This window comes from Columba livia, chromosome 5, assembly GCF_036013475.1.
Source record: "Columba livia isolate bColLiv1 breed racing homer chromosome 5, bColLiv1.pat.W.v2, whole genome shotgun sequence".
In the NCBI taxonomy this organism is placed as follows: Eukaryota; Metazoa; Chordata; class Aves; order Columbiformes; family Columbidae; genus Columba; species Columba livia.
Genome location: NC_088606.1, coordinates 58,503,377 through 58,527,619, shown reverse-complemented (window position 1 = coordinate 58,527,619; position 24,243 = coordinate 58,503,377). Strand labels below are relative to the sequence as shown.

The following is a 24,243-nucleotide window of genomic DNA, read 5'->3' as shown; positions in this document are numbered from 1 at the left end:
TTCAAGTTCTGGATGTGGAGACATGCTGAAGTCTTTTCAGGTCCCTTCTCAACTGTGCAGTGGGTTCATGTGATAGCTCATCTTCCAGAGAGCTCTGACAACCAAGGCTCTATCTCTTCTCCCAGCATATGCTGAATTCAATTAGGCACCAGTTCAGAAAAGGCTTTGTGAACATTCTGAATCCATGCCACACTTTCTGGTCTCAGGAGCTGCCAGATGCCTAAATGCTGCATTCAAGCCAGATGTCTAAATATATAAAATGAATGACTGAACAAAGTGCTTCCTTAGTAGAGCATATGCCTATAGGATGGACAGACCTGAGGGGTCTGAGATCAGCTCCAGAACATGATGTTCTGCCAACCTTCATCCCTGGCCACCAGGAGGGAGACCGGAATATATTCTCTTCTGGATGAGCTGTATGAGGAAAGAGCACCCTTGCCTTCATTTTTTTTGCTCTCTTGATATGGGATACTGAGCCTTGGAAGTCTCTCCTGGCAGTATCAGAGACAAACTCTGTCACTTCTCAGTGAGTACAACTGCCTCTGGGACACTGAAGTACCTCCTCAGCAGGATCAAACAGTTTGAAGAACTGAGCAGCATCCACTCAACCATTATGAATGGGCTGCCTTGATCTTGTTAGGAAGTTTATGTAATATAAGGTACACAGAAAAAGAACTTCTAGTAAAATAATTCAAGTCCTTCACTGACTGTTAAGGCTGCCAAAGGGGTTTTCTCTTGTTGAAAGCAGAGAGATTGAAAATCAGAAATGAATGCAATAGTTATGATTAACATTATGGATGCTAGTTCAGCTGTGGTAGAAGGCAAAACTGAAACACACTTGAGCAGGAACAGTAACCTACATTATACATCAATTATAATTCCTAAGAGTGGTGTGTCTTGAAATTGTTCGTAGACCATTGTCACTAGGCTATCTTAGGCTTTGTCACTCTTTCTCAAAAGAAATAAACCTTTCTGAGCTATGTTAAAAGCAAAGCTTAAGATGCATTTATATTCCTAGTCTTTCTAGAACCTGGAGCCTTAGTGAACTTAAAAAGGTGATTGTCTGAGTTTCCCTTCCGCACAAGGCTGCCTAGTTCCAGATTCTGAATAGTGTGTGTATGCATTGAGAGGGACTGTCCACAATCTTATAAAGTGCCTGCAAAGCATTAAAACTTGAACCCAGACACTACTGTTTTGGACACCCTATACATGATTTTATTAATAATCTTGAGAATAACTAAATGGATCCTGGAAGACTGTGATGAGAGTCTACTGGTAGTGTAATAATTCTGCAATAAGATTAAGTACTAGTAATGATTTATGGTAAGGTAATAACTTTCTCCTCTCACAACTGTCAAAAAAAAATCTGTGTGGTCAAGTAAGTCTTGAGTAATTATTCTCCTTTGTAAGAGTGGCAAGCATAGAAATAAAATGTCAGTGTATTTACTAGGGAGGTCTCACTAGCAGGATGTCTTTTTTCCTCCTAGGTATGGCAATGTGGAGGAAGTGTTGAGGTTCTACCTTGTTCAAGGATTGCCCACATTGAAAGAGCACATAAGCCATACACAGAAGATCTAACTGCTCATGTCCGGAGAAATGCACTAAGAGTGGCTGAAGTCTGGATGGATGAGTTTAAGAGCCATGTCTATATGGCATGGAACATACCCCAGGAGGTGAGTCACAAAGACTGGTGTTTGCAAGGTTTGGCTTTAGAACATTTGGGGTTTGGCTCCTATTCTGAATTTTTAGTTTTCTGCTAGGATTTTGTTATTTGTATACACGTATGTATTTATTTCTTACATATAGGCATAAGATATACCTACACATACACACTTACATGTAAAAACATATATGTAGGTTTGTCTTATTCTAGAATAATTCCTTTGTCTTCAGGTTTCTTAAAAATTAATTTCTTGTCAAGTTCATCATCCTCACTGATGAATTTGCATGGTCATTTTAATCTAGTAGTTGCAGAAATGGAGGGGGAAAGTAATCAAATCTAAATTACATATCTTATTTTGTATTTAAGTCTCTTATTTACCATCACAGAGAGCTATAATTCCACCAGATTTGTGAGGGGCATTCTGCCAAGGGGCGAGGGGGGTTAACATCTATCAGTTCAAGTGTGGATGTATCCCTCTTGAGTAATTTTCACATCAGAGTAAGAGTGGCTGGCTGATGTCATGCCATATTGTAGGATCTAGCTGCAAATCCCTTTTGGCCTGCTTGTCCCGATTTCTTTTCTATAGATGACCAATGGTTGGTCCATAGTATTGAAAAGATATTGTTGGGTGGCTAACCTGAGAGTTCTGTGTGACATCTGATTGTTTTACATGTTCTTCGTTTCTGTAGTTGATGGTATTTCATCCATGAACTGTTAAGAGCTATGTGGCTCTGAGAAAGTTGACTATTGTCCCATATATATTCTGGAAAATATCCAGGATCCACGTGGAATAGTTGTTTCTACCTAGAGGTTGGAAACCATGTCTAGTTTAATCTGAGGTTTGACTTAGATTGAGCAGTTGTCATCATTACAGCAAAAGCAAATATTCTAGACTTAATAAACGAACTTGGTTAGTTCATTTTTTCTTTAATAAAATTCCTGTAAAATTTCTTAGAGTGATTTTGCAACTGTTTGAATAAACTGGTTTTGCTGCGAGTTTTGATTCAGGAAATAAAATGTGGTACTTCTCTTTTAGTTTAATAAGGAAAAAAGGTTAGAAACCAAAAACCAGCTAGATATTATGTAAATGCTGATGTTGATTCAGCTGCTTTCAGTAATTTCCCTTGTTTCCTGTGGTTAAAATTAAATAATTTTGGCAAAGTGGGGAAGTAATTTTCCTATTTTCAGGTTGCAGAGTTAACCATATCATATAGCAGGAAAGCACTGGGAAAAATTCCTCTATGGTCTGGTATAGGGAAGGGACCTTTCTGGAAGCTGCTCTCACGTTCGCAGACTCCAAGCTGCTGCATAAGTGTCCCTGTTTGGAGCAGTGTGTATGAGAATAGAGACTTTTCTGGTAGATAGGGATACTTATTTTGCATCAAAACAATTTCAAATTATTTTTTTTGTCATTAACTTGATAGATTTATGTTTCAGTTTCTATTTTATATCGTTACTTATTTTCCTGAAGATTGGTTGATCTTCATTGATTGATCAAGTTTCGTTTTTTGACTTGCAAACGTAGCATTAGCAGAAAACTTAGAAATTCCTTTTGCTAACCAGGATATGCAGTATTGTACATATATTTGCATAATATTAATCTGGACACGATGGTGATAGTGCTTAATTTTGTGCAAAGTTGAGATTTGAATGCACTTTGGAAATCAAATTCATAATAATACAAAGATAAGTTGTTATTATTACTTGTTAAATGAAAATTTAACAAGTAATAATAACAGTCTTGACTGTGCCAATAGATGAGAAGAATAAGTCTGATATAATACATTTTAAAACTCATGTATTAAACAAAAGAAGCAAATATATTTCATTAAACAAAGGAAAAATAAATGGAATATGTGGATTGGACTGGTTTTTTCAGGTCACAAAGTGCATCAAGATGTTTGCACAGCAGATCTTCTACTGCCAAAACAGATTTGGTTCATAGTTTTGGAGAGGAGTAACAAGTTTTCTTATTACTTCAATCTCCAGTCATTTTCCCATCACAAATGTACTAATCATTGTACTGAACTGCTGGAATAAATTGCAATGCAGATTACATTCTCTCTTTATCTTCACAAAGGCTACTGCTGTCAAACCATACTGCAGACTTAAAAGCTGGAAATGGCAAGCACTAAATCAGGTTTTAATAGTGGTAGCCTCTTCTGCCACGTAATGAGATGCCTCTGTTGAAGGGAGGAATCTATTTACTATGTGTGTGTACAGAACCTTGCACGAAGAACCTTCGCTTGTATTTCTCACCGCTGTAGAAAACTAAATAATCAGGCACGTGCCCATAAAATATGCTGGGAAACAGCTTAGTTTTCACATTTGTAACAGGCCTGTAAACCCTGAATCTACTCATTAAGTGGTAATTGCTCTGGGATGTTCCGAGACAGGATGGCACCTGTGGCCTCCAGGAGGTTCTCCTGTCAGATGGGCTCTGGGACTTACACTGGGCACATTCCAGTGGTGTTCACCTAGCTTACATCTTTTACCAGGTGGAAAATAGTTAAGTTAGAAGAGCATTGAGGCTCTGCTTTGTTCTGACAACCTGATATTTGCTCGAGTTTCCCAACTCACCTGTGTAATTTGAAGCTATGTTAAACAAGTGCAAGGCCAGGTGCCAAGGACTGGGGGAATTGCTCCAAAGACCTGGGAGCTCCTTTTCCTTTCTCATGCTAAACTTGGGGAGTACTGAATGGATTCTAGGGCAGTCAGAAACAAATACATGTTTAAGGAAAGCTTCTGGCCTTTTAAGGGCAAGATGAAAATAGAGTACAAAATTACACTCCCAAGCACTGCAATTGCATTAGTCAGTATAAGGAAAACCTACATCATTAGCAGGAGTCCTCTTTTATACATCAAAAGGTTAGGAGTGATGCAGTCTGATTGTTATAGAAACATCTGTAGAAAGAAGGAATATTCAGTGTAAAGAAGCAACCTAAAAAAAACTTTGGGCTTGTGAGACACTTGTAATAAAGAATTCCAGTAGGCAGGGGGCAAAGAGATGATGGGTGAGAAAGGCTGGGGATGAATTAGGTCACATTTACATCTCAGACTGCATGGCAATATCTCTGTTTTATCTTTGCTTCCCTCAAGATTAAATTAAAGGTGAAATACCAATGAGGGACAATGTTCAAATCAAACCTAGCTTCAGCCTAGGCAAAAAGATGTTGAGGCGTCATTGTGAGAGACGCATAGAGGACAGACAGCTAGCACGGCCAAATACTGTTACACAAGTGGGTAACTATAGGAGTAATTCTCTGTCTGGAAGCTGATGAAATAGCACACTGGTAATGGACTGTGGAGGTAATAGAAATGTATTCAATTATAGCAGTAGGGACTTTCCATGAAATACATTATTCCAAAATGTTAACCACAGGACCTGTTTATTCCATGGCAGAATTCCCAGATCTGTGAGAAGCCCCACAGTCAGGTGTTTCCAAAGGTTTTAGTCTTTGAAAGCTAATGATAATAAAAAGGAGTTAGACTCATTTGGCAGCGTGCTGTGACTGCCCTCTTGGGATCTCTGCAGGTGGCTCTGAAGCACTGAGGGCTTCAAATGTGGACCTCAGATACTGTGGTGATTCCTGCATTGTAACTGTAACTGTTCCTGCATTAGACAAATAGATTCAGAAAAGCACTTGAAACCCAAAGGAAAGACTTTTCAAATCCCAGAAGCAAGAGCCACGTTCTCCCTCTGTCATCCTCTATGTGTTTGGTTTGTGGGGGTTTTTTAAATTGTTTTGTTTTTTCTCCTTTTTCTCCTCCCATCATATTCTCAGCTTTGGGGAACACACTGGGTTGTTGCTGGTGATAAAGCCAGTGTGCTATGTGTGAGCTATTTGCCTTCTCCAGCTGCACGGGAGGATGCGATTACTGAGGCCCCAGATGCTCCTTCTTACCTTATACAGCAAACTGTGAGGAAACAAGCATTGGTGCCCGCAGGGGTGCATGAGAAAGGAGTCAGGATGCACTGGACCAATTCAGTACCTGATCCCGGGAAGCCTGGGATGTGCTGGAGGTCAAATGTCTGTGCTGGCATCCTTCTTTGCCTTCACACAAGCTGCAAGTGCAGCCAGAGCAGTGCATGAGTGGGATTTGTCCATGGGATCAGTTGGTTGTCTTACAGCACTCTACAGCATGTTCCTTTATCTAGCCACTTGCTAGAAAAATCAAGAAAACATGATCTCTAAAGGAGCAGTTCTACATAAAGTTTTATGAACAATGCATGGCCAAAGGGGAGGGGAATCATCAAATTTGAGTTATGACTGTTTATCCCAGACCTCAGTTTCCTACTTTATAGTATACTTTACTAACGTGGAAGTCAATTCTACTGTAGTTAGAAAATGCTTCCATAATAAAACATACTTGGTATATATATATATATATATGTATTTATATATATATATAATAATTATATATTAATTCAGTGCTTTGGGATGTAAGAAGCAGCCGTTGCTTCAGCAGCTCAGAAACCTAGTTACTTATAAGGATACCTTTTTGATGTGTCGCTAATTCCAATGTTATTTTTGAATCATAGCTGCTGGCTGGCAAAATCTTTGGGGCCTTTATGATCCAGTAGAGGCTGTTGTTTAAGTAGACAGATTATAGGATTTCCCTATAAAAATTTATTTATCCTGTTTTTTCTGAGGCTGAAGTGGTGGACCAAAATGTGGAGCAAAATGTCTCATTTTACTTCCTGTCAAAGAGCAGTTGTGGAATTGCACTTAGATCCCTCGATAAAAATTTCTGTTGTGTGATTTTAATGCAAGAAATTATTGATTTTTATATACATGAACTTTATGAAACTCACGCTTTATGATCTGGCCTTGTGATAAGTAGAAATTAGGTTATCCAGAAATGTAAAAAAGAATAAAAATTAGGGGAGAGAATATTCTGCAATTACTTTTAACAAAATTAGCAATGTTTATTTTTACATTACAAGAAAAATTTAGTAAGCAATATTTCAGAAAGGTGAGCAAAGCAACTGCTTTTTGCAGTGAAACAGTAAACTCAGACTTCAGAAATGGCCAGAAAGTGTTATATATAATACTCATGACTAGGCACAGTGGGACACCAGCAATAAGGCTGTTTCTAGGGCAACTTGCTACTTCCTGCCAGTTGCTTTTGGATTTGGAAAGTGCTGGGAAATAAGAGAAAAAATGGTGATATTCGTTGCGAGCTAGATGTAAACCCTGCTGGAGTCAGTAGTGTGTTTCCGTTGACCCAAGAAGATGTTGAAAGATCCCCTGCCATGGTGACCTGTATCATATTTAACTGGGGCACTTACGGAGTGTGTGGTAACAGACTCACTCTGCGACCCAGAGCTGATAATTACCATAGGTCATAATCCCCTTTGCAATGAGGGAGACTCTGGATGATCAGTTTACACAGAAGTGCATTAATGATTTCTTTTCTGCTTTTTCTGTCCCTTGTTTTATATGCAGGACTCTGGAATTGATATTGGTGATATTTCTGAGAGGAAGGCCTTGAGGAAGAAGCTCCAGTGCAAGACCTTTAGGTGGTATCTTGTCAGCGTCTATCCAGAAATGAGAATGTACTCAGATACTGTCGCCTATGGGGTGGTAAGGATCTTGGTTATATTTCCTCCTTTTAAAAGGTGGGGGAAGGAAGGTATAATAGCGGAAGTAATTCATGAAGACAGTGCCTGGCTCCAAGTAGAAGAATCGGATAAACCTGAAGTCAGTAGTTAAAATACTTCATAGATTGGTTAGTTGACAGAGACAGCTGCTCCGCTGTAGTTCTTGGTGAGGTATTCTGCACATTAACTTCCTCCCTGATTTTTTGTTTGTTTGTTCCATGGCTTGCATTCCTCTCAGAGACACTCAAGGTATAATGTTTAGACACACTGGAGGTGTCAGTTGGAAGGGTTGTGGCAGCAGGTGAATTAACGAAATATGCTCAGTATTTCAACTTCAAGCTTCTTAATATTATAGCCAAGTCAGAATTTAAATCCTCAAATGCCTGTATTTTGGTATAATCATCATCGTGACTCTTGTGACAGTAGTACCCTTGTCTATGTTGAAATCTCACTTGAGTGGTACTGTGCTAATTAAAGCAGAGACAATTCTTGCCCCTAGAAAACTGGCAATCTAAACAGAGAGAGCAAGTGTGCATGACATGGAAGATGAACACAGCAAGTTAATACAGGCCTATAATAAGCTAGTAGAGCTAGGACGTCCTTTTCACATTCTCTGTCTGGTGTCATACTCACAAAAATTGATTCCTGTGAATTAAATTTTCCTTTTTGCAAGTCCCAATCACAAAATGTAACTATAATAGAAAGAGCAGATCATGCAAGTGTTAAGGTTTGGTTTGAGACATTCCTCCTCAAAAACAAGTCCGAGTTGTGTGGTTTGCCAGTGAGGCTCTGAGAAGACCCTTGAGGGTGCCACAGAGCAGCTGCTGTTTTGGCAATTGAAGTGATTGTATGCTCCACAAAGTTCCATGACCCCTTTGATAATCAATTGCAATTATTGTTCTGGCTTTTCATACAGTCCAAAGAGAGAAGAAAAACACTTCCATCAAAGGTTTAGGTCATTGTTAAATACATGAGATAATACTTACTTTCCAAAATAGTTTAGAACAAAGCCTGTGTGCAAAGACCCACTTCCACAGACTCTATAACTGCCCTCAGCGATGCCATGATCTGATCAGGCATGGGTTTTCCTGAGAAGAAGGCATAGCAGCTAACAGATGCACGGTTCTGCTTGTAGGGACCTCTGGCTAAAAAGAAATCTTTGATTGCAGGTACAAGTGATACTAGATAAAAAAGGAAGACCAGTGGAATAGCAAAGGTACTTGTGTAGTCTCAGGATTAACTCCCCATCATGTAAGTCAAAGGGAAAATCGGCGAGCAGGCACCCTGTGATTTTATATTCTGCTGAGACTTTTTCATCAGCCTTTGAAGGTTCCTTGAAGGCAACGTACAAACTAAAAAGAATCAGAAAGAGTTTGGTACAGAAATACTGAACTCACTGGTCAGCAGAACGTGCATATTTAGGTACTGCATAATAACACACATGATTTGTTTGCAGTATGAGAGTAGCCCCATCAGCTAAGACCGATGTGAGGAGTTGGCTTTAATTCATTATTTGTACTATCGCGAAAAAGAGTGGTGGACAGCTGTAGCAATGCATCCGTACAGGTAAAGGGGGAGCGTTTCATGAAATACACAGCTTACTCTTTTACAAAATACTGTTGTATGAAACAACAAGATGAAGAGCCCCAATCTTTTTAGTCAAAGTGTTGCTTGGATCTCTAGTCTTCATGTCTGCTTGCATGTCTTATAATGGAGAAAGCTGTGATATCTCAAAGCAAGTCAGCTGCTTGCTGATTCTCCAAGTGCTTGCATTCATCAACTGTCTTTTTTTTTTTTTTTGGTAGAAAATAGATATATTGGTACTATAGCATATCAGTAATTTTTAAAAGTACTGAGTAATTACGAGAGCTATCTGAATAGGGATGAGAGTTAGGATATAGGCATCTGCAGTGTCAAAACGCACATTTATTTCCTGAATCCTAAATCTCCTTTTCTGTGAGAGTTAGGAAAATAGTTGTGTCACCCATGTCCAGTTTATGCTGTGGCATAGAGATGGGGTTAGGGTTGGTGGTAGAGTAAGGGTTTGGGAACCAGATTTCTTTCTGAATTCTGCAGTACCCTTAGAGCCAGGAGAAAGGGATGCCAGTGGGCCAAAAGCTGCTGTATTTAGTGTAAGGACTGGCTCCCTGATTTCAGCATCATGTTTTTGACAACTCTAAAATTCAAAATTTCTGTAGTCTGGTTTATCTCTGTGTTCTATAAGGCGTTAAGTTTGAAAGGGAGCAAATGGCAGTTTTGACTCATTATTTCATTTTTCAGCATGGAGATTGGAGACCTGGTTATATATTGGCTTGTAATAAAGATTATGTCTTGGTAGTCTAAACCTGCATTATCCAAACTAATTGTTGGTTGCCACAAAACCACTAGATTTTGGAAAGGGATGGTTCCCAAGAGTCAATGCCTCACATTTTGAAACAGCATTATTAGTTACCAGGCCAGTGACATTTTTGGCTTTCTATACTGATCATTTCTCTACAGATATTCTAAGTTATTACAGAATTGTGATTAAGAGTTTGAGAAATTCAGTCTGAAGAGGTCATTTTATTTTTGTGTTTTCAAGATTTATAAGAAGGGGACTGGCATTAAAAAGAATCTAGCGTTGCGTCTTTTTTTCTGTAGCGCCTGATCACTGGACACCTGCTGTTAGGCTTGAGGTCATGTTTCTTTTTAGAGCTTGGGACTCTAAAGTCTCTGTATCTGTTTCTCTGCTGGGTCAGCCCTCTCAGCTAAGTTACATGCTGATGTTGATCTGGGCAGATTTTTTTGCTTCCTATTTTTATGGGGATTGTTGTGGAAAAGGAGGGCTAGGACAAGCACTAGAATTTGAGTTTGTTGAAGAGGTTTTGAAAAGACAAGGGTAGTGATGGATCCAGGTATGAATTAATAAGACTGATATTTATCATTGGTTTGGATAGAAAGTGGTATCTATCACCTGATTATGATTAGAGCTATGGTTGTGATTCCATTTATGTCAACGAAATAAAAAGCTTTGAGAGAGGAAACTATTTAATTCTCAAGGGTTGCATCTAGAAGAGTAAGGCCAGTATTAACACCTCATGCAGATTTTCTCTAATATTGAGACTTGTCATGTCTATTATTGAATTTAGAGTTAGTTTTGGAGTTTGAAATCTTGTAGAGAAGACCTCATGGTTTTGATTTTATTCACTACCTGGCTTCAGTCTGTGGCTTGTCCACACTTCCTATATACTAACGCACTTCTAGACCTCCTTCCTAAGCACGACATTTCTTTTCCTCCAAGGAGGCCCCTGTGCACAGCTGATCGGGCTGCTCAGTTAGTCACAGATGGTTGCAAACCACATCACCCCTTCACTCCCTCTGTCAGACAATCCTCCCCTGTTCTCTGAACTGATCTGACACCACTGAACGCCTTTATACATGACCATGGGTATGCAATCCATATCTTTGGCCTCGCACTCCAAAAAGACCTTCCAGCTCTCTGTGCTCATTAACTTAGCACTTTCAGAAAATTCTGCCTCAGCATCACACAGGTAACGTACAGGGCTTTGTGATGAGCAGGGCCAAATGCTTTGCGCTCTGTTCGCAGGTTGCTGTACGTGGGTTAGCCCGGATTAATGCAAAGAGCCGGTGCATACCAACTGGCCACAAGACTCTTAAAATTATTTCCAGAAATTGGAAGATTCTCCTGAGTGATTCTGAAAAGCTGTTCAGTTACAGGGCTTTCTCCTATGTTTGAAACTCCATCCATACTGCTCAGCTAGCTGCACTAGTGAAAAAATGTCTTTTGTATATAGCATTTACCAGAGACACATTAGACTTACTATTTTAAAAATGTATGTCAAAAATTATTGCTATCTCTGAAGGCTTTTTGAAATCTATCCTCTCTGAAACCTTACCGAAATCAGCAGTGTTAGATCATCTACAACCAAGAATTTAGTCCAGGTGCTGTCTCTTCAATATCTTCATTGCAACAAGTATTTTTGATTTTGCATATTTCCTTGCTCAAGTACGTATTATTTTTTTGTACAGAAGTGAAAGTAATGACACCATTTTTTTCTCATGTAAGACTTGCTTGATTTCTTTTTCTTTCTGTTTATTTTAGCTGCAGAACTCCATGAAAAGTGATTTGTGCCTTGATCAAGGGCCAGACACAGAGAATATCCCAATCATGTATATCTGCCATGGAATGACACCACAGGTGAGTTTGTCTAATGAGCTCTCTTATTGCAGCTGCTCTTAGTAGACTATGTAGGAGGAACCATCCTGTACCTGTCTTTGTTTTCCTGCTACAGTACCTCTGTCTGCTGTTCAGTGGCTCTTTTATAGAAAGCTAGAACATTATTTTTGCTGTAAACTGAGAACCACTGGTATATTAGCGCTTTGACAATGAAGTTTGTTTATTCATTTGAAAGAATTTAAGGAATATGACAGTCAGCACTGACCCAGATTTGTTGATGAAAGCTTTCATTTCTGATCTTTAACTGCATGTCATACGAATGAAACAATGCATTTTAAAACATTTTACATACATACATATGTATACTCATAGTTTATTTATACATTATCTGAAGCAACATCTTTTTTACTTGATATATTTACTGTCTCATTTCACAAATACGAAATACACAGCTATGTCAAATTCCAAACCCTGTTCTTGTGAAAGCCCTTCTTCTAAAGTGTCCTCTTTTCTTTCTCTGCTGTTGCCCTGTTGTCCTGGATTTATTAACTTAGCAAACAAGAGGGTTAAGATATTATATCTTTCCAAGTGGCAAAGTATATGGGCATAGGTGAAAGTGTTTCTAGGCAAATCTTGACAGTGGAAATAACATTACATGATCTAGAACATGCTTGTCAAGGACGTATGCACAAATTATCTAACTCTGAAAAGTAACGTAAGCAAAAATGACAAAATGGATGTATTTTTGGGAGTGATAGGAGCAACTGAAAAATCCCTCCAGGTTGAATCTTTATTATCTGACTACCTTTTATATTTATTTTCTCAAAAGGACCCTATTATGCTCCACTTAAGTTACAGAATGTGGTTTTACCCATGGAGACTGAGGGGTGACCTCATTAATGTTTACAGATATGTAAAGCGTGAATGTCATGAGGATGGAGCCAGGCTCTTCTCGGTGACAACCAATGATAGGACAAGGGGTAATGGGTTCAAACTGGAACACAAAAGGTTCCACTTAAATTTGAGAAGAAACTTCTTCTCAGTGAGGGTGACAGACACTGGAACAGGCTGCCCAGGGGGTTTGTGGAGTCTCCTTCTCTGGAGACATTCAAAACCTGCCTGGACACCTTCCTGTGTAACCTCATCTGGGTGTTCCTGCTCCAGCAGGGGGTTGGACTGGATGAGCTTTCGAGGTCCCTTCCAATCCCTGACATTCTGTGATTGTCTGTGATTCTGTGAATAGTCAGTTATGTGATTTGACTGTACAGCCAATGAGTCCCCCTAACACCTCAGAAATAAACAGAGCAACAAGGTGGTCCTGTCCTCTGCACCTGGATCTCACAGTGAGCTGGAAACGTGAGTGGTGAAATGCAGATGAGGTTCTGTACTTCCTTGCCAGGCTGCACATGCTGCAACTGAGTTCTGCCCTGGCTTCCTTCGCTGAGGGACTTTCATACTGAGCACTCATGGCATCATGCTTGAGTAAATTATAAATAATGAAGACAAAAATATCTGAAAATCCCATCCATCAGGCTGGCTCACTGTATGGGCTGTGGCTTATTTGTCACATAATTACGTGGTAACCACTGTTTGCCTCCAGGAGGTTTTTAAGTTTGTCCTCAGTGTTTGTGTCATTCACCCGTGAGCAGGAGCTTTTCTTCTTCATCTTCTGGGAGGGTGCCGGAACTCTCTTCTGGCACATCTTCTGCGATAACAACACACTACAGGCACGGCTGTACCTTCCAATTAGAAATTGTAATTATCATTAGGAGACAAACAACAACACAAGTCACTTCAATTAGCACAGTTTAGTATTCACCAGATCAAGAACTACCTTTGAATGTCAGCTGAAGTTCTGTATAAATGAGATAACAGAAAATAAATGACAGAGGGAAAAGAGACATGGGAAACTTTTCTTGACAAGATTCAACTCCTCTCATAATTACAATGTTGTGTCTCCTTCCCACTACTATGTATTTAATTTTGTAACTAAGGATGATAAAAACAACCTCCAAAAAGGCTCATATATGAGCAAGATCCTGGTAGTGAGTGAAAACTTTCTTTAAAAGAGGAGATGACTTTCTGCGTTAGGGATTATGGTATTAACATGGAAAGCACTAACAAACATTATTTGGCATAGTTCTATGAGATTTGCATTGCACATATTGCATCTCTTGCTTAAGCAGAGCTGCAGCCATTTACATTTCCTCTAGCATATTGGAAACTTTGAATAAATATTCCTTTTAATATTAGTGAATTTGACAGTAAACACAAAAGATATTGGAGAGATGCTATATAAAGGGGTTTATTTTGTCCTTATCAAAACAGATTAGTCAAAAAGATTAGTCCCCTGATTCAGGACTGTTTGTAAGACTGAGGGGTTTGGTGATGCCATTCTTAGCTCTGGTGCAAAGCTTTACTGGTTTAGCTATGCAATTTACAGATTTAGAGCTGCCACCATGGGGGGCTTTGCACAATTGCATCTAGATGTGCGTTAATGTATCTGGCTGCCAGGAACCGTTCCCTCATAGGCAGTTTGAGTTGCTGTTCTTAGTTACTGCTGTAGCCTAGGCAACTTTTTCCATTCCCCTCCACCCTCCTGCCTCGAACCTCTTTCAGATATTTCTGGATTTTTGTCTTTTTTTTTGCATAGGAAATGTCTTGGATGAGGTGTTTGACATCAAGCGATTGTTTCAGAATTGTACATATGGCTACTGTTTCCTTTTAGCATGTTTTATACAAGAAAGAAATCATTGAAATCAACAGAAAGGGAACTGATTACCTGACATTAAAAATCCATGCTCCATTTTTTGCAGACACTATGAAGAACATCATGTGTAGCTTCATAATTAAAAGCAGTAGTAAATGGCAAGGAAATATCCTCAAATATTGCAATGAAATGATCAGAAAGAATTTTCCCTCCCAAGCTTCAGTTTCATTTTAAATAGACATAGTGATGGTAAGATTTCTGTGATTCAGATCCCCCAACCTTTCAGCAATCCACTCCATATGTCTACTGTAACTAACATTAGCATATTCATTCTTGCAAGTATCTTTGAGTGCTTTAGAACCGTTTATTTTGCAGTACTGTTCTACAAATACAGAAACTGATACATATGGTTAAATAGAAGGATGGAGTGGAAAATCAGAGCATGATCTGTCCATTTCCTTAGTCCTCTGATACTACTACTGAGCAATAATTTCTCACAGCAGGGTGTTTGGCTTGGCCTGAAAAGACAGAGGGCACTTGAGCAACTAGAATCCGTGATTAGGTATGTTTCGTACCCTCCTTCTGTCTTCAGTGAGTGCTTCCCAGGGTAACTGTATTTTGTCCTGGTCCCCAGGAGCTGGACACTTCAGAGTTATGATATCATCCACTGAGGAGCACAAATTGCATATTCAACCAGTGGGGAAAAAAAAAGGGTAGCCATCCTATAATGTGTTCTCATGAATTTAATGGAAGAATTGCTCTTTAGTAAGAATAATTTCATTACAAAATGTTGCCCAAATAACTATAGATTCTGTTGAGAATTACTTTACCTTTCTAAGTGGTAGTAATTGAACAGCATAACTTTATAAATTGCTTATCCTCCCCTGATTCTGCCGCCAGAGCGTGTTGCTTCCAAAGTGTCACATCCTTCCATTTCTGCCTTCAGTCACTATCTGTCCAAGATCAAGGCTGTCGTTACTACTCCCATCTGTACTGCAACACACACTATGTTGGTGTAACCCCCGGGACTCACCAGCAAGAACATCACTATCGCACCTGAGCATCTGCTACTACTTGTGGTAGCCACCGCGGGTATCCGGCAGCTATTAAATGTGCAGGAAGCAAGGCCATAAGGTGGTTTTGGTACCCTTGGTGTGCTGATGGTCAACTGTTTGTAAGAGACTTCTAGTGTAGGTCTTAGCCTGTCATATCAAGGCTCTTCTGCTGTGCTGCTTCTTAGAACAGCTGAACAAAACTGACTTCTGAAACTATTAAAATAGCTAACATAGTAAATGCAACATGGTAAAACAGTGAACAACAGTACTTAAAATAGGCTTGTACTACACTGTTCAGTGGTGGTAGAAATCATGTTTCTTTAATTGCATGAGAACAGCTGAGAGACAAAGCACAACAGCCGAAGAGCCTGCACAGGACAGAGTGGGGAAGCAGCCCCTTCAGTGTGGTGATGGAGGGAATTAGAAAATTTTGACAGTGAGGGAGACAGAGAGGAGATAAATGTAAAAGAAACAAGGGAAGACAGAAGAACAGTATGGGCAAAACAGTCCAAAACATAAAGTTGGTGGTGGGGTTTTTGCTTTTTTTTTTTTTTTTTTTTTTGAAGTGGTTCATGCAGAAAAGGATAAAGGTGTCATTTTAATTCTTGAACTTGCTAAAGAAAATTTACAGTTCAGTCGTATGTTTAGGCTTTAGAACATCTGTTTCCAGCAGTGCCCCCATTTCACATGGAACTGATGGTTCCTTGTAGTTGCAGTAAGTACATGCCCAGGCCTGACTGTTCCTAATTCTGGGAACTGCCTGTGCCTGGGTGCTTGGTGTTGGTTAAGGCTGCTCTTTGACCAGGCCTGTCATCTTGAAGGCAGACTGATGACAGTGTGTCACTTGCTTTAAAACTACTTCTGAGTGATAATTCGGAAGATTCTTTGCTGACAATGAAACACCACATTATTAGAGACTTTACTACTACTGTACAATAAACAAGCACCATCAGTCAATGAAGGGATGTTTTAAGTACAGATTTACCTTGAAAAGTGCTTGTGATTGAGAGGATAATGGACAGTTCTGTGTCCCCTTGTTCAATAGCTTCTGGCTCATATATTCTCAATTTATAAGCAGTTGGACCACAAAGATTATCCAGGGATGTGAAAGTCAATACAAACCAGTTAGATGTTGAGGAATTCAAGTTGAGGACCAGGGTAAGAAGACTAGAATGGGAGAATTACTAGGAAAGAAATGCAGGTGAGAAGAGACACTGATTTATATCCTTCCATATTCTTGCAAGAGATTGCAGAACTGACACTTGGAAACCAATGACTACAGCCCTGTCTGGTCGGAATTATTGCGGCGAAGGGAAGTCGTGCCAGCAGCAGAGCTGTGCCGCTTCACACCGCGGACACTCTGACCCGAATGCTGGATCTTGAATTCTAAGCGTAGTGTGTGAAGTACTGGAAACAGCAGTTACAAAAACTCCCAGGAACTTCTAAAATCTCTTTGTATGATTCACGAGTACTCCTTTTTAGAAGTTATTCATATATATTTTTGTTAAAACTATTTTTTTTCTTCAATTGAACTTTTTAGCATGGTGGTTGTTCATACAGCTGTATTTGTTAATTTGTAGTCAAAAATATATATGACTAAAAATGGCTATCACTGAAGGCATTTATATCCCAGTAAAAAAAATACAGGGTTTATCACAAACACCATATAGTTATTAGTCCAATATGTAAAACCCAGGAGAAGGAACAATTCATAGACATTCAGCAAATAATTATCAAAAGAATTAAAATTTCTTTGCAATTTAGAGAAATTAAAAAAAAATAAATTTGTCAGTTTGTTTTAAATTAATAATTTAGACATCTCTAGAGTAAAGTTAGTGTGATCCTCAGGTTATTGAGACATTACAAATACAAACATCTCAAACTGAGTTTTAATAGAGCCTTGATTTTAATAAGTCTGTTGCAATGTTAAACATTTTCTTTAGATCCCTGTGCCTAATAATTCACATTGGTGCCAGTAAAGCTGGGGAAAGAACCACATGCTTTGTCACAATGAGAGTTAAGGGAATTTGGAGGCAGAAACAGGAGTCCTCTTAGGAGTGGCTTTCTGTGTATGTGAAGTATGCTGAGCAAGAAGCATTATATACTATTTTATAAGGAGAAAGTAATAGACAAAATGCGATTGTAATGGTTACTACAGGTCAGGCTTTCCATGGTGCCTTTACTTTTGCTTTAAAAAAAGGTAATAATGGAAATACTGAATACCACAGCTGCTTTTTCTTGACAATGTTACACCGCTGCTGACAGCACCACAATGCTACTGTCCTGAAAGGGTTTAGGTAAAGGAGTTTTGGAATTTTAAGAGCAGCATATAGCTGTGCTAACTCAGATCCTGAGCTGGCTTGTGGATGAATACACATTCTTCTTATCCTGCAGCCAAAAATAAAACTTATAGTGAAAGTGTAATTATTCTAGGCCAAAAATACAGCATTCTAAGAAACTACTATGAAATACACAAATTTCAGAAAAGACGTCTTTTGTAATTTAGAAGTAGGACCCTGTTCTTAGCTGTGTGTGTAAAATACATAAGCTTTGCAAACTGAAGCTCTGTACAAGAAAACAGTTGAACAGAAGGTCTCACACCCAGCAGCCGCTGATATTGGCGTGTTTCAGTGGGTGTCAGGGAATAAGGAAAATCAGAAAACAACCTGCTGATGTGGATCAGTGATTGACCCTTCAAACTTGAAAAATCACTGCCCTGGAGATATCTACAGTAAACATTGTCAGGCTGTCTTTTTTATGCACGAAAAAGAAGCACAGCAGCTGTTTTAACAGCTGTCAGTCATGCAAACTCAGGGTTGTGGTTCATGTTTGTATTCAAGGTAAACAGACACATTCGACATCTGTGTGTAAGTGTGATCTGACATCTGCTCTGTGTGATACTATTTCTTTCTGAGGACCTGCTAACACATTGGTGTGAAGTTAGCAATTACCTGCTTTATGGTAATTATACGATGTATGCAGACATATACAGAGTGCTGTAGAGACACTGAGCTGTACAAAATATGCAATTATGTCTTGGTCTAGATACTTAGCAGTGAAAAGCCACGCAGTAGAGCACAGAGAGGAGTTCTCCTGCCTTTGTACGGCCAAGGCAAGCACATCGTGCTTCCCTGTGTCTGCCAGAGCACAGTCAGGCTCAGTGGTTTCCTCAGCCTTTCTCACTAAGGCTTGTGGAGTGATCCAAGCACTGGGCCTAGCACTAACTTCATGTACATACAGCACGCTTTCTGGGAACAAGGGTATTTATTTCCACAGTAAATGCTTCTGGAACCAGAATAGCTGCCCCTTTGTTTGTTTGTTTGTTTTTTAAATCTAGGTTGCTTAGTTCAGTAAAAGTCCAGGTAATAGAAAACAGAAAGTTAGTGAAACTGCCTAGGAAGGATGGTTATTAGCGTTAATGAATTCTAATTTTTATTTTGAACATATTCTTTAAAGGGCCTGCTTGCTATGGCAATTAATGTCTTACGTAAGACATCCCTGCTGAGTAGTTTATTGAAGCTATTTATGTTTCTGTTCATTTATTTCAGTGTATAAATCCTGATTTTGATCATAGTAAATAGAAACTGTGACCTAATTTGCAATAGAAGCAAAATCTGGTGTTAGCTTTTTGCTATCTATTTCAAAATAGAGAGTTGTTCTGATTTATGCCTGAGAAGCTAAGACCAGTGAACACTTTTTCCAAGCTGCAGCCTCTTCAGAATATATGACAGGTGCATCAGGGAGATACAGAGATGTTTCCAACTTTTCCAAAACCAACCAGTCCTTCCTTGGCCTAGAACAGACATTGCAACATTTTCTTCTTGGAGATGTGTTGTGGTTGAAGGCAGTAATATATAATTTCACATTGTATATTATATTATTTTCTAATCTTTTTTCCAGAAGTTTGATTCTGGCTAAATTCTCATTATTTACTTTAGTGCAAAGTTTCAGAGAGAGAATCTGTCAATCTGATGTCTAGTTTTGGAGCAAATTTTGTACTGAACCATTTGCCATGATTAAGTTATTTCTGCACTTGCAGTGGTTTGATTCAAGCAGCTTTTTGTTGGTACAGATAATATGACTAGTTACCCATTCTTCTGTATTGATTACCTCATTCAAATTCAGTATCTATTTCCTGGTATGAAAAATTCTCTTAAACTGAAGAGAGGTGTTCACTCACAGGTGAAGATCCATGATGTTCAATTATTATTATTATAGCTTGTGAACTACAAGTGTGGATCAGATCAGTAGGTCCATTGTCTGATCATGGACTGGTGGGTGATTTGTAGGCTGTATGTTTCAATTGGCCATAGGTGTTTATGACCGTAGGAGCAGAGACTAACCTGTCTCTTCATTTTCTGAAAGTATCAGACGTAATGAACATCATTCTCTGTTAACAGGGTAAAAGACAATTGAATTGAATGAGCACAAGAGATCCTCCTTTAGGTTTCAGACCTGTGTGTTCTACTTCACTGGTTAAAAACAAAAGCAAAGAAAAAGCTGTAGAACTGTATTGCTCTGGATCAGAGGAAATATTTAATGCATCCCTCTGTTTGGAAATAACGGAATGGGCATTGCTGCTTATTTATTTTTGTGTTTGAAACTACGTATTGTAAAAATGTGTTTGCCTGTGAGAAATGACAGAACTGATCATTGGAATTGAAACTCCAAGCACAGTGAAATGAAATAGTTGAGAAGCAATCATTTTTTTCTGAAGAGTAACATTGATTTTCTCATTTGGGAGTATATAGCATTTACGTACTCTTGGAGAAATGGTTTTGTTTCGAGTAAATTTTTTATTTGTTTCAATAGGATGGCTTAGAATTAAAAGACTTACAAATGTTATAGATGCTTTTGAAATCTATATTCTTGCCTAGTATACAGGATCACTGCTGAAGGTGAGTGTGAGTAATGAAGAAGGAAAATACTATAATACTGTAAGCTGAAACCAGTGATCTGGCTGAAGCAGTAGTTTTGACGTTCAGGTTCCAGGACCTGAGCTGAAGTTAAAAAGCAAGAATTCAAAAAGTTCAGTTCTTTTGAGTGCTATGAATATTTAGGACAAGAAGGAAGAACACTAAGAACTTGAATTACTTAAAACTCAGAGCCAAGAAGACTCTAAGATAACAAAGGTCTTTTAAAATTAATATTGGCTAATCGATAAGCATTTTTCTGACTGAGAAATGGCTGCTTGTTTTATGCAGACAGATGCAGAGGAAGAATCAAAGGTAACTTGACCAGTGCCACAGTGAGGTGTGTTTAAAAAGGCAAATATAACCCCTGACCACAAAAAGTAACAGCAATAAAAGCAGTTGTCTGTAATACGTCGTATCTGCTCAATCATCCTTTCTTGTAAATTAAAGGGGAATGGATAAGAGTTCTTTTAAGGTAGCTGTACTAGTTAATATTTTATAGAAGAGGTACTAGTACAATTTTATGTACATTACAAGATGTGCTGAAAAGATACAGAAGCATAAGTTGACCTTTAACGGAAGCAAAGATTGCAAATGTTGATCAGAAGTAATGTCAGAAGGGCACTCTGCAAGTGCTTTCAGAAACATTCAGTTAGAAAGCTTTTGCCTAGTAAAGCAGGATTTCCGTGGACCTAATAGAAAGTTCAGCTAGCAACAACTCTGAAATTCTGATGTAAGTTATCTAAACTTGATAAACTTAGCTGTCATCTGCGATTTTTTCAGGTGGTTGGTTGGTTGGGTTTTTTTAAGAAAAATTGGTTACTTGATTTTGCTGCACATTACAGAAAGTTCTTCATTGAATTGTTTTTAATAATTTATGAAGTATTAATATTTCGACTTCATGTTTTGTGTATCAGGTTATCATTACCTTGCATATTTTCTTTATTGCTTAAATTTTTTACTTACCACTCAGCCCTTGGGTTATCCTCTTCATCTTAAGTTTTGTTGCCTTTCTAAATGACTAAATCCTACTTCAGCATCATATGGTTGGACTCAATGATCTTCAAGGTCTTTTCCAACCAAAACAATTCTATGATCATTTTCATCTTCCCCTGGTTATCGTGTCCACTGTTGATATGTCTGTTACTGATATAGGATGAGAGGAACACATACCTGCCATCTCTATAGTTTGACTGGAAACCATTTATTCAGCATTTTGTTAAATAGGTGAGGCTGATAGCAGAAAAGAGGGTCAGTGGCATATAAAGGAATTTGGTCTTCAGGCTATTTAAAGTTCATGTCTTCTTTTGACTTCCCCCCCGCTCCTGCCCCCGATTTCATAAGATTCACATCATGGTTACTGAGCTCGTGATGGTCACTGTAAAACCTCTCCTCCCTAGTTTACCTCTTTAAGGCCATTTGCCCAGAATATCTATTGTAAAAAAACTGCGTTGAAAATGCAGTTGAAACAAACCATTGTGAGCAACTGCAGCATCTAAGAATTTAAAATTATCTCAGCATTTCAAGCTCTCATGTAGTGTTTCAGTTTAGAAGAGATTAGTGTTGTTACCCTGAATATTATACAATAGTTCAAAACAGTCCTAATCTGGGAAATAAAGATGCACATACATTTCCAGGCAATTTTTTTTGTTGTGTTATAGTAAGTAATTTTTTGTATGGATAGTTTTGGCCAAAAGGATTTCAACAAGTCAAAACCTCAAAATATTTGAAAACTGAAAGGTGAAATATTGCTGAGCTTCTAATAAGCCTGGCACTGGATTTGGGCTTCAGACTGTGTGCTTTTTGCGTTGAACACTAAGCTGATTAAAGGTAACACCGCCTTCCGTATTTGGTTCCGCTCAGGAGTGTGGGCTTACAACAGCCTGTTACACACGCCCAGTGAGCTGTGACAAAGGGCTGGGGGGGAACAGCCCCAAAATACACCGTATGGCGCGGTCCTGAGGCTGCTGCCGACTTCTGCAGCGGTTGGGCAATACCCTGCTCTGGGAGCCAACTTGCGGATCTCAGCGAGCGCTTTGCAAACGGGCACTATGGGTATGGAGCGATGGGTGCTGGTTCCTCACCCGGGTACTAGAGCTGCTGTGCACAGGGACCATGTGGCTTTGGAAAGGAGGATGGCTCGAGCTCAGCATCGGTGATTGGGAAAAGTGAGCTCCACTTTATTTGGTTATGTCTTCATCATTTCACAGATGTCCGTGTATTTTTTTTATCTTTCCTTAACAAAAACCTATTAAGAGGCTATCCTGAGGCCACTTACAGTACCCCAATATTCCAAACGCTACTTTAATGTTTTTTTTAAAGTGAAATTAACTTCCCATTTTCTATTAACAATCTTACTCTACCAGATGGAACAGGTATAAAAATTTCCATACTTCAGCTGAGTTTGATCTCAAAAGTGTATAGTACAATCAAAAAAGATGGATAGGGTTTTCCTTTGCTAAGTTGAGAATGTTTTCAATTAATGCTTTTTGAGAAATAAAGCAGCTGTGTAGGGTACCTGAAGTGTCTCATAATCTAATACTATTTAAGCATTTCCTATTTTGTAAGAACATTAATTTGAAATAGATCGGAGTTGCATATTATATAGCAATTACTAGAGTTACCATATTTTAAAGATGTCTCTTCTCATTGCAAATCGGCATTTCAGTCCACAGTTTTTAAATCCAATTGTCGCTTACAATATAAATGCAGCATAAACCCAAAATAGTTATTGTAAAACACGTACAGCACTTGGAGACTGATGTTGTAGTAATTGTCAGGTGGTTGTCAATGCAAACATTCTTTTGACTGGTGTTATAATGTCTCATTTGTTACTTCCCCAGAGTTGAAGTTTTGAAGGTCAGATTTTTGCTTCTCAAGTTCTCGACAGTATGTGATTAACTGTTAGTGAAGGTAGTTAATACAGTACATGGGGGATTCACTTTATAATTTCTTTAGTTTTATTGATAATTTTATTATGTCATTCCATTAATTGAAGTCATCCACTGCTTCATTTAGAATTCACAGACCAAACTCAGTACCCATGAAAGCATATTCAACTCCCTCTGTAATTACACGAGCCATATTAATTTCACAGCATTCATTCAAATTCTGATCAGCAATTCAGTTTCAGGTTGGTTTCTCTCTAGTATTGTTCACCACTGGCAGCACAGGGTTATTTGTGGACATGTTTATGGGATGATTGTGTCCAGAGTGTGTTTCTGTGAATACAGGATTTTTTTTTTCTCCTGTTCATTAACTCTCATTTGTCCAATCAGGAAGCAGAGAGAACATTGAAATGATTTGTTCACGTAAGATCTTGATTGAATATTTATGAGTAGCTCTGGGAAAAAAAAAAAAAAAGCATTGATTGGTAAGCCAAGAAACGAGCTATTTTTGTCAGATAATTTATTTGAAATCAGCAATCAAGCCAGCTCTCAGCAAGAGTTGAGCTCAGTCTAAACCTCGTTATATTTACAGAGTAGAGCTGTTTTCACCAGAAGAAAGTATGGGATACTAGAGACTTTACTTTAGCATTGTTTGAAGAACCAACGGCTAGAAATTAAAGCCAGCTGGATCCAAATAAGGAATAAGGTGCATATCCATATCAGAGCAGATGTCCAGCCATCATAAGCAGCAGTGACAGTAACTGCTGAAGTCATCAAAGCTGATACAATTTCTGAAACTCTCACTTAATGAGATACAAGTTATTGGACTTAGAGGTAAGCAGGTGGAAGTATATCGCCCATGGCATATGGAAGATCAAAGTAAAAAAACTACCAGTCCTCTTTGGCTCTTAAATCTACTGACGTGTCAGCCAAGTGGCAATCGCAGCAAGTACTTCTTTGAATTTTGATTCAATTTAGAATGTGCAGGAATGACACTGTTGCAGTAGAAGAATAATGGTACGCCTTTAAAGAAATTGGTATTTTTTTAATGTGTTTTTGTAAGGTAAAGAACCTTACAGCTTTACAAATAGTTGCTAAATTTCTTGAATCATTTGCTGTCTTCTTTTTCTCTTAAAGTGTGACTAAACAAATTATTCAGGGATAGCTCTGTTATGCCAAGCCTCTCTGCTCAGCTGGCTGTCCGCAAAGGCTTAGAGCAATCAAGTGGAAAA

The 24,243-nt window shown here is 38.7% G+C and overlaps 1 protein-coding gene and 1 long non-coding RNA gene across 16 annotated transcripts in view; one reads left to right on the top strand and one right to left on the bottom strand.

Annotated features, from left to right (window-relative positions):
* GALNT18 (polypeptide N-acetylgalactosaminyltransferase 18) overlaps window positions 1–24,243 on the top strand; it is a 334,832-nt gene that overhangs the window by 277,030 nt on the left and 33,559 nt on the right. For 13 of the 15 annotated variants that reach the window (XM_065066196.1, XM_065066202.1, XM_065066195.1 and 10 more), the window contains 3 exons: window positions 1,488–1,673; window positions 7,114–7,251; window positions 11,371–11,466. In XM_065066196.1, coding sequence (XP_064922268.1) covers window positions 1,488–1,673; window positions 7,114–7,251; window positions 11,371–11,466 — 420 coding nt within the window. The remainder of the gene's footprint in view (window positions 1–1,487; window positions 1,674–7,113; window positions 7,252–11,370; window positions 11,467–24,243) is intronic. The other 2 variants (XM_065066205.1, XM_065066208.1) reach the window with 1 other exon arrangement.
* Window positions 11,472–20,433, bottom strand: LOC135579672 (uncharacterized). Its single transcript, XR_010473275.1, has 2 exons — window positions 14,228–20,433; window positions 11,472–13,184 (listed from the first exon to the last, which is right to left on the bottom strand). It is a non-coding gene; the product is annotated as an uncharacterized LOC135579672 (long non-coding RNA).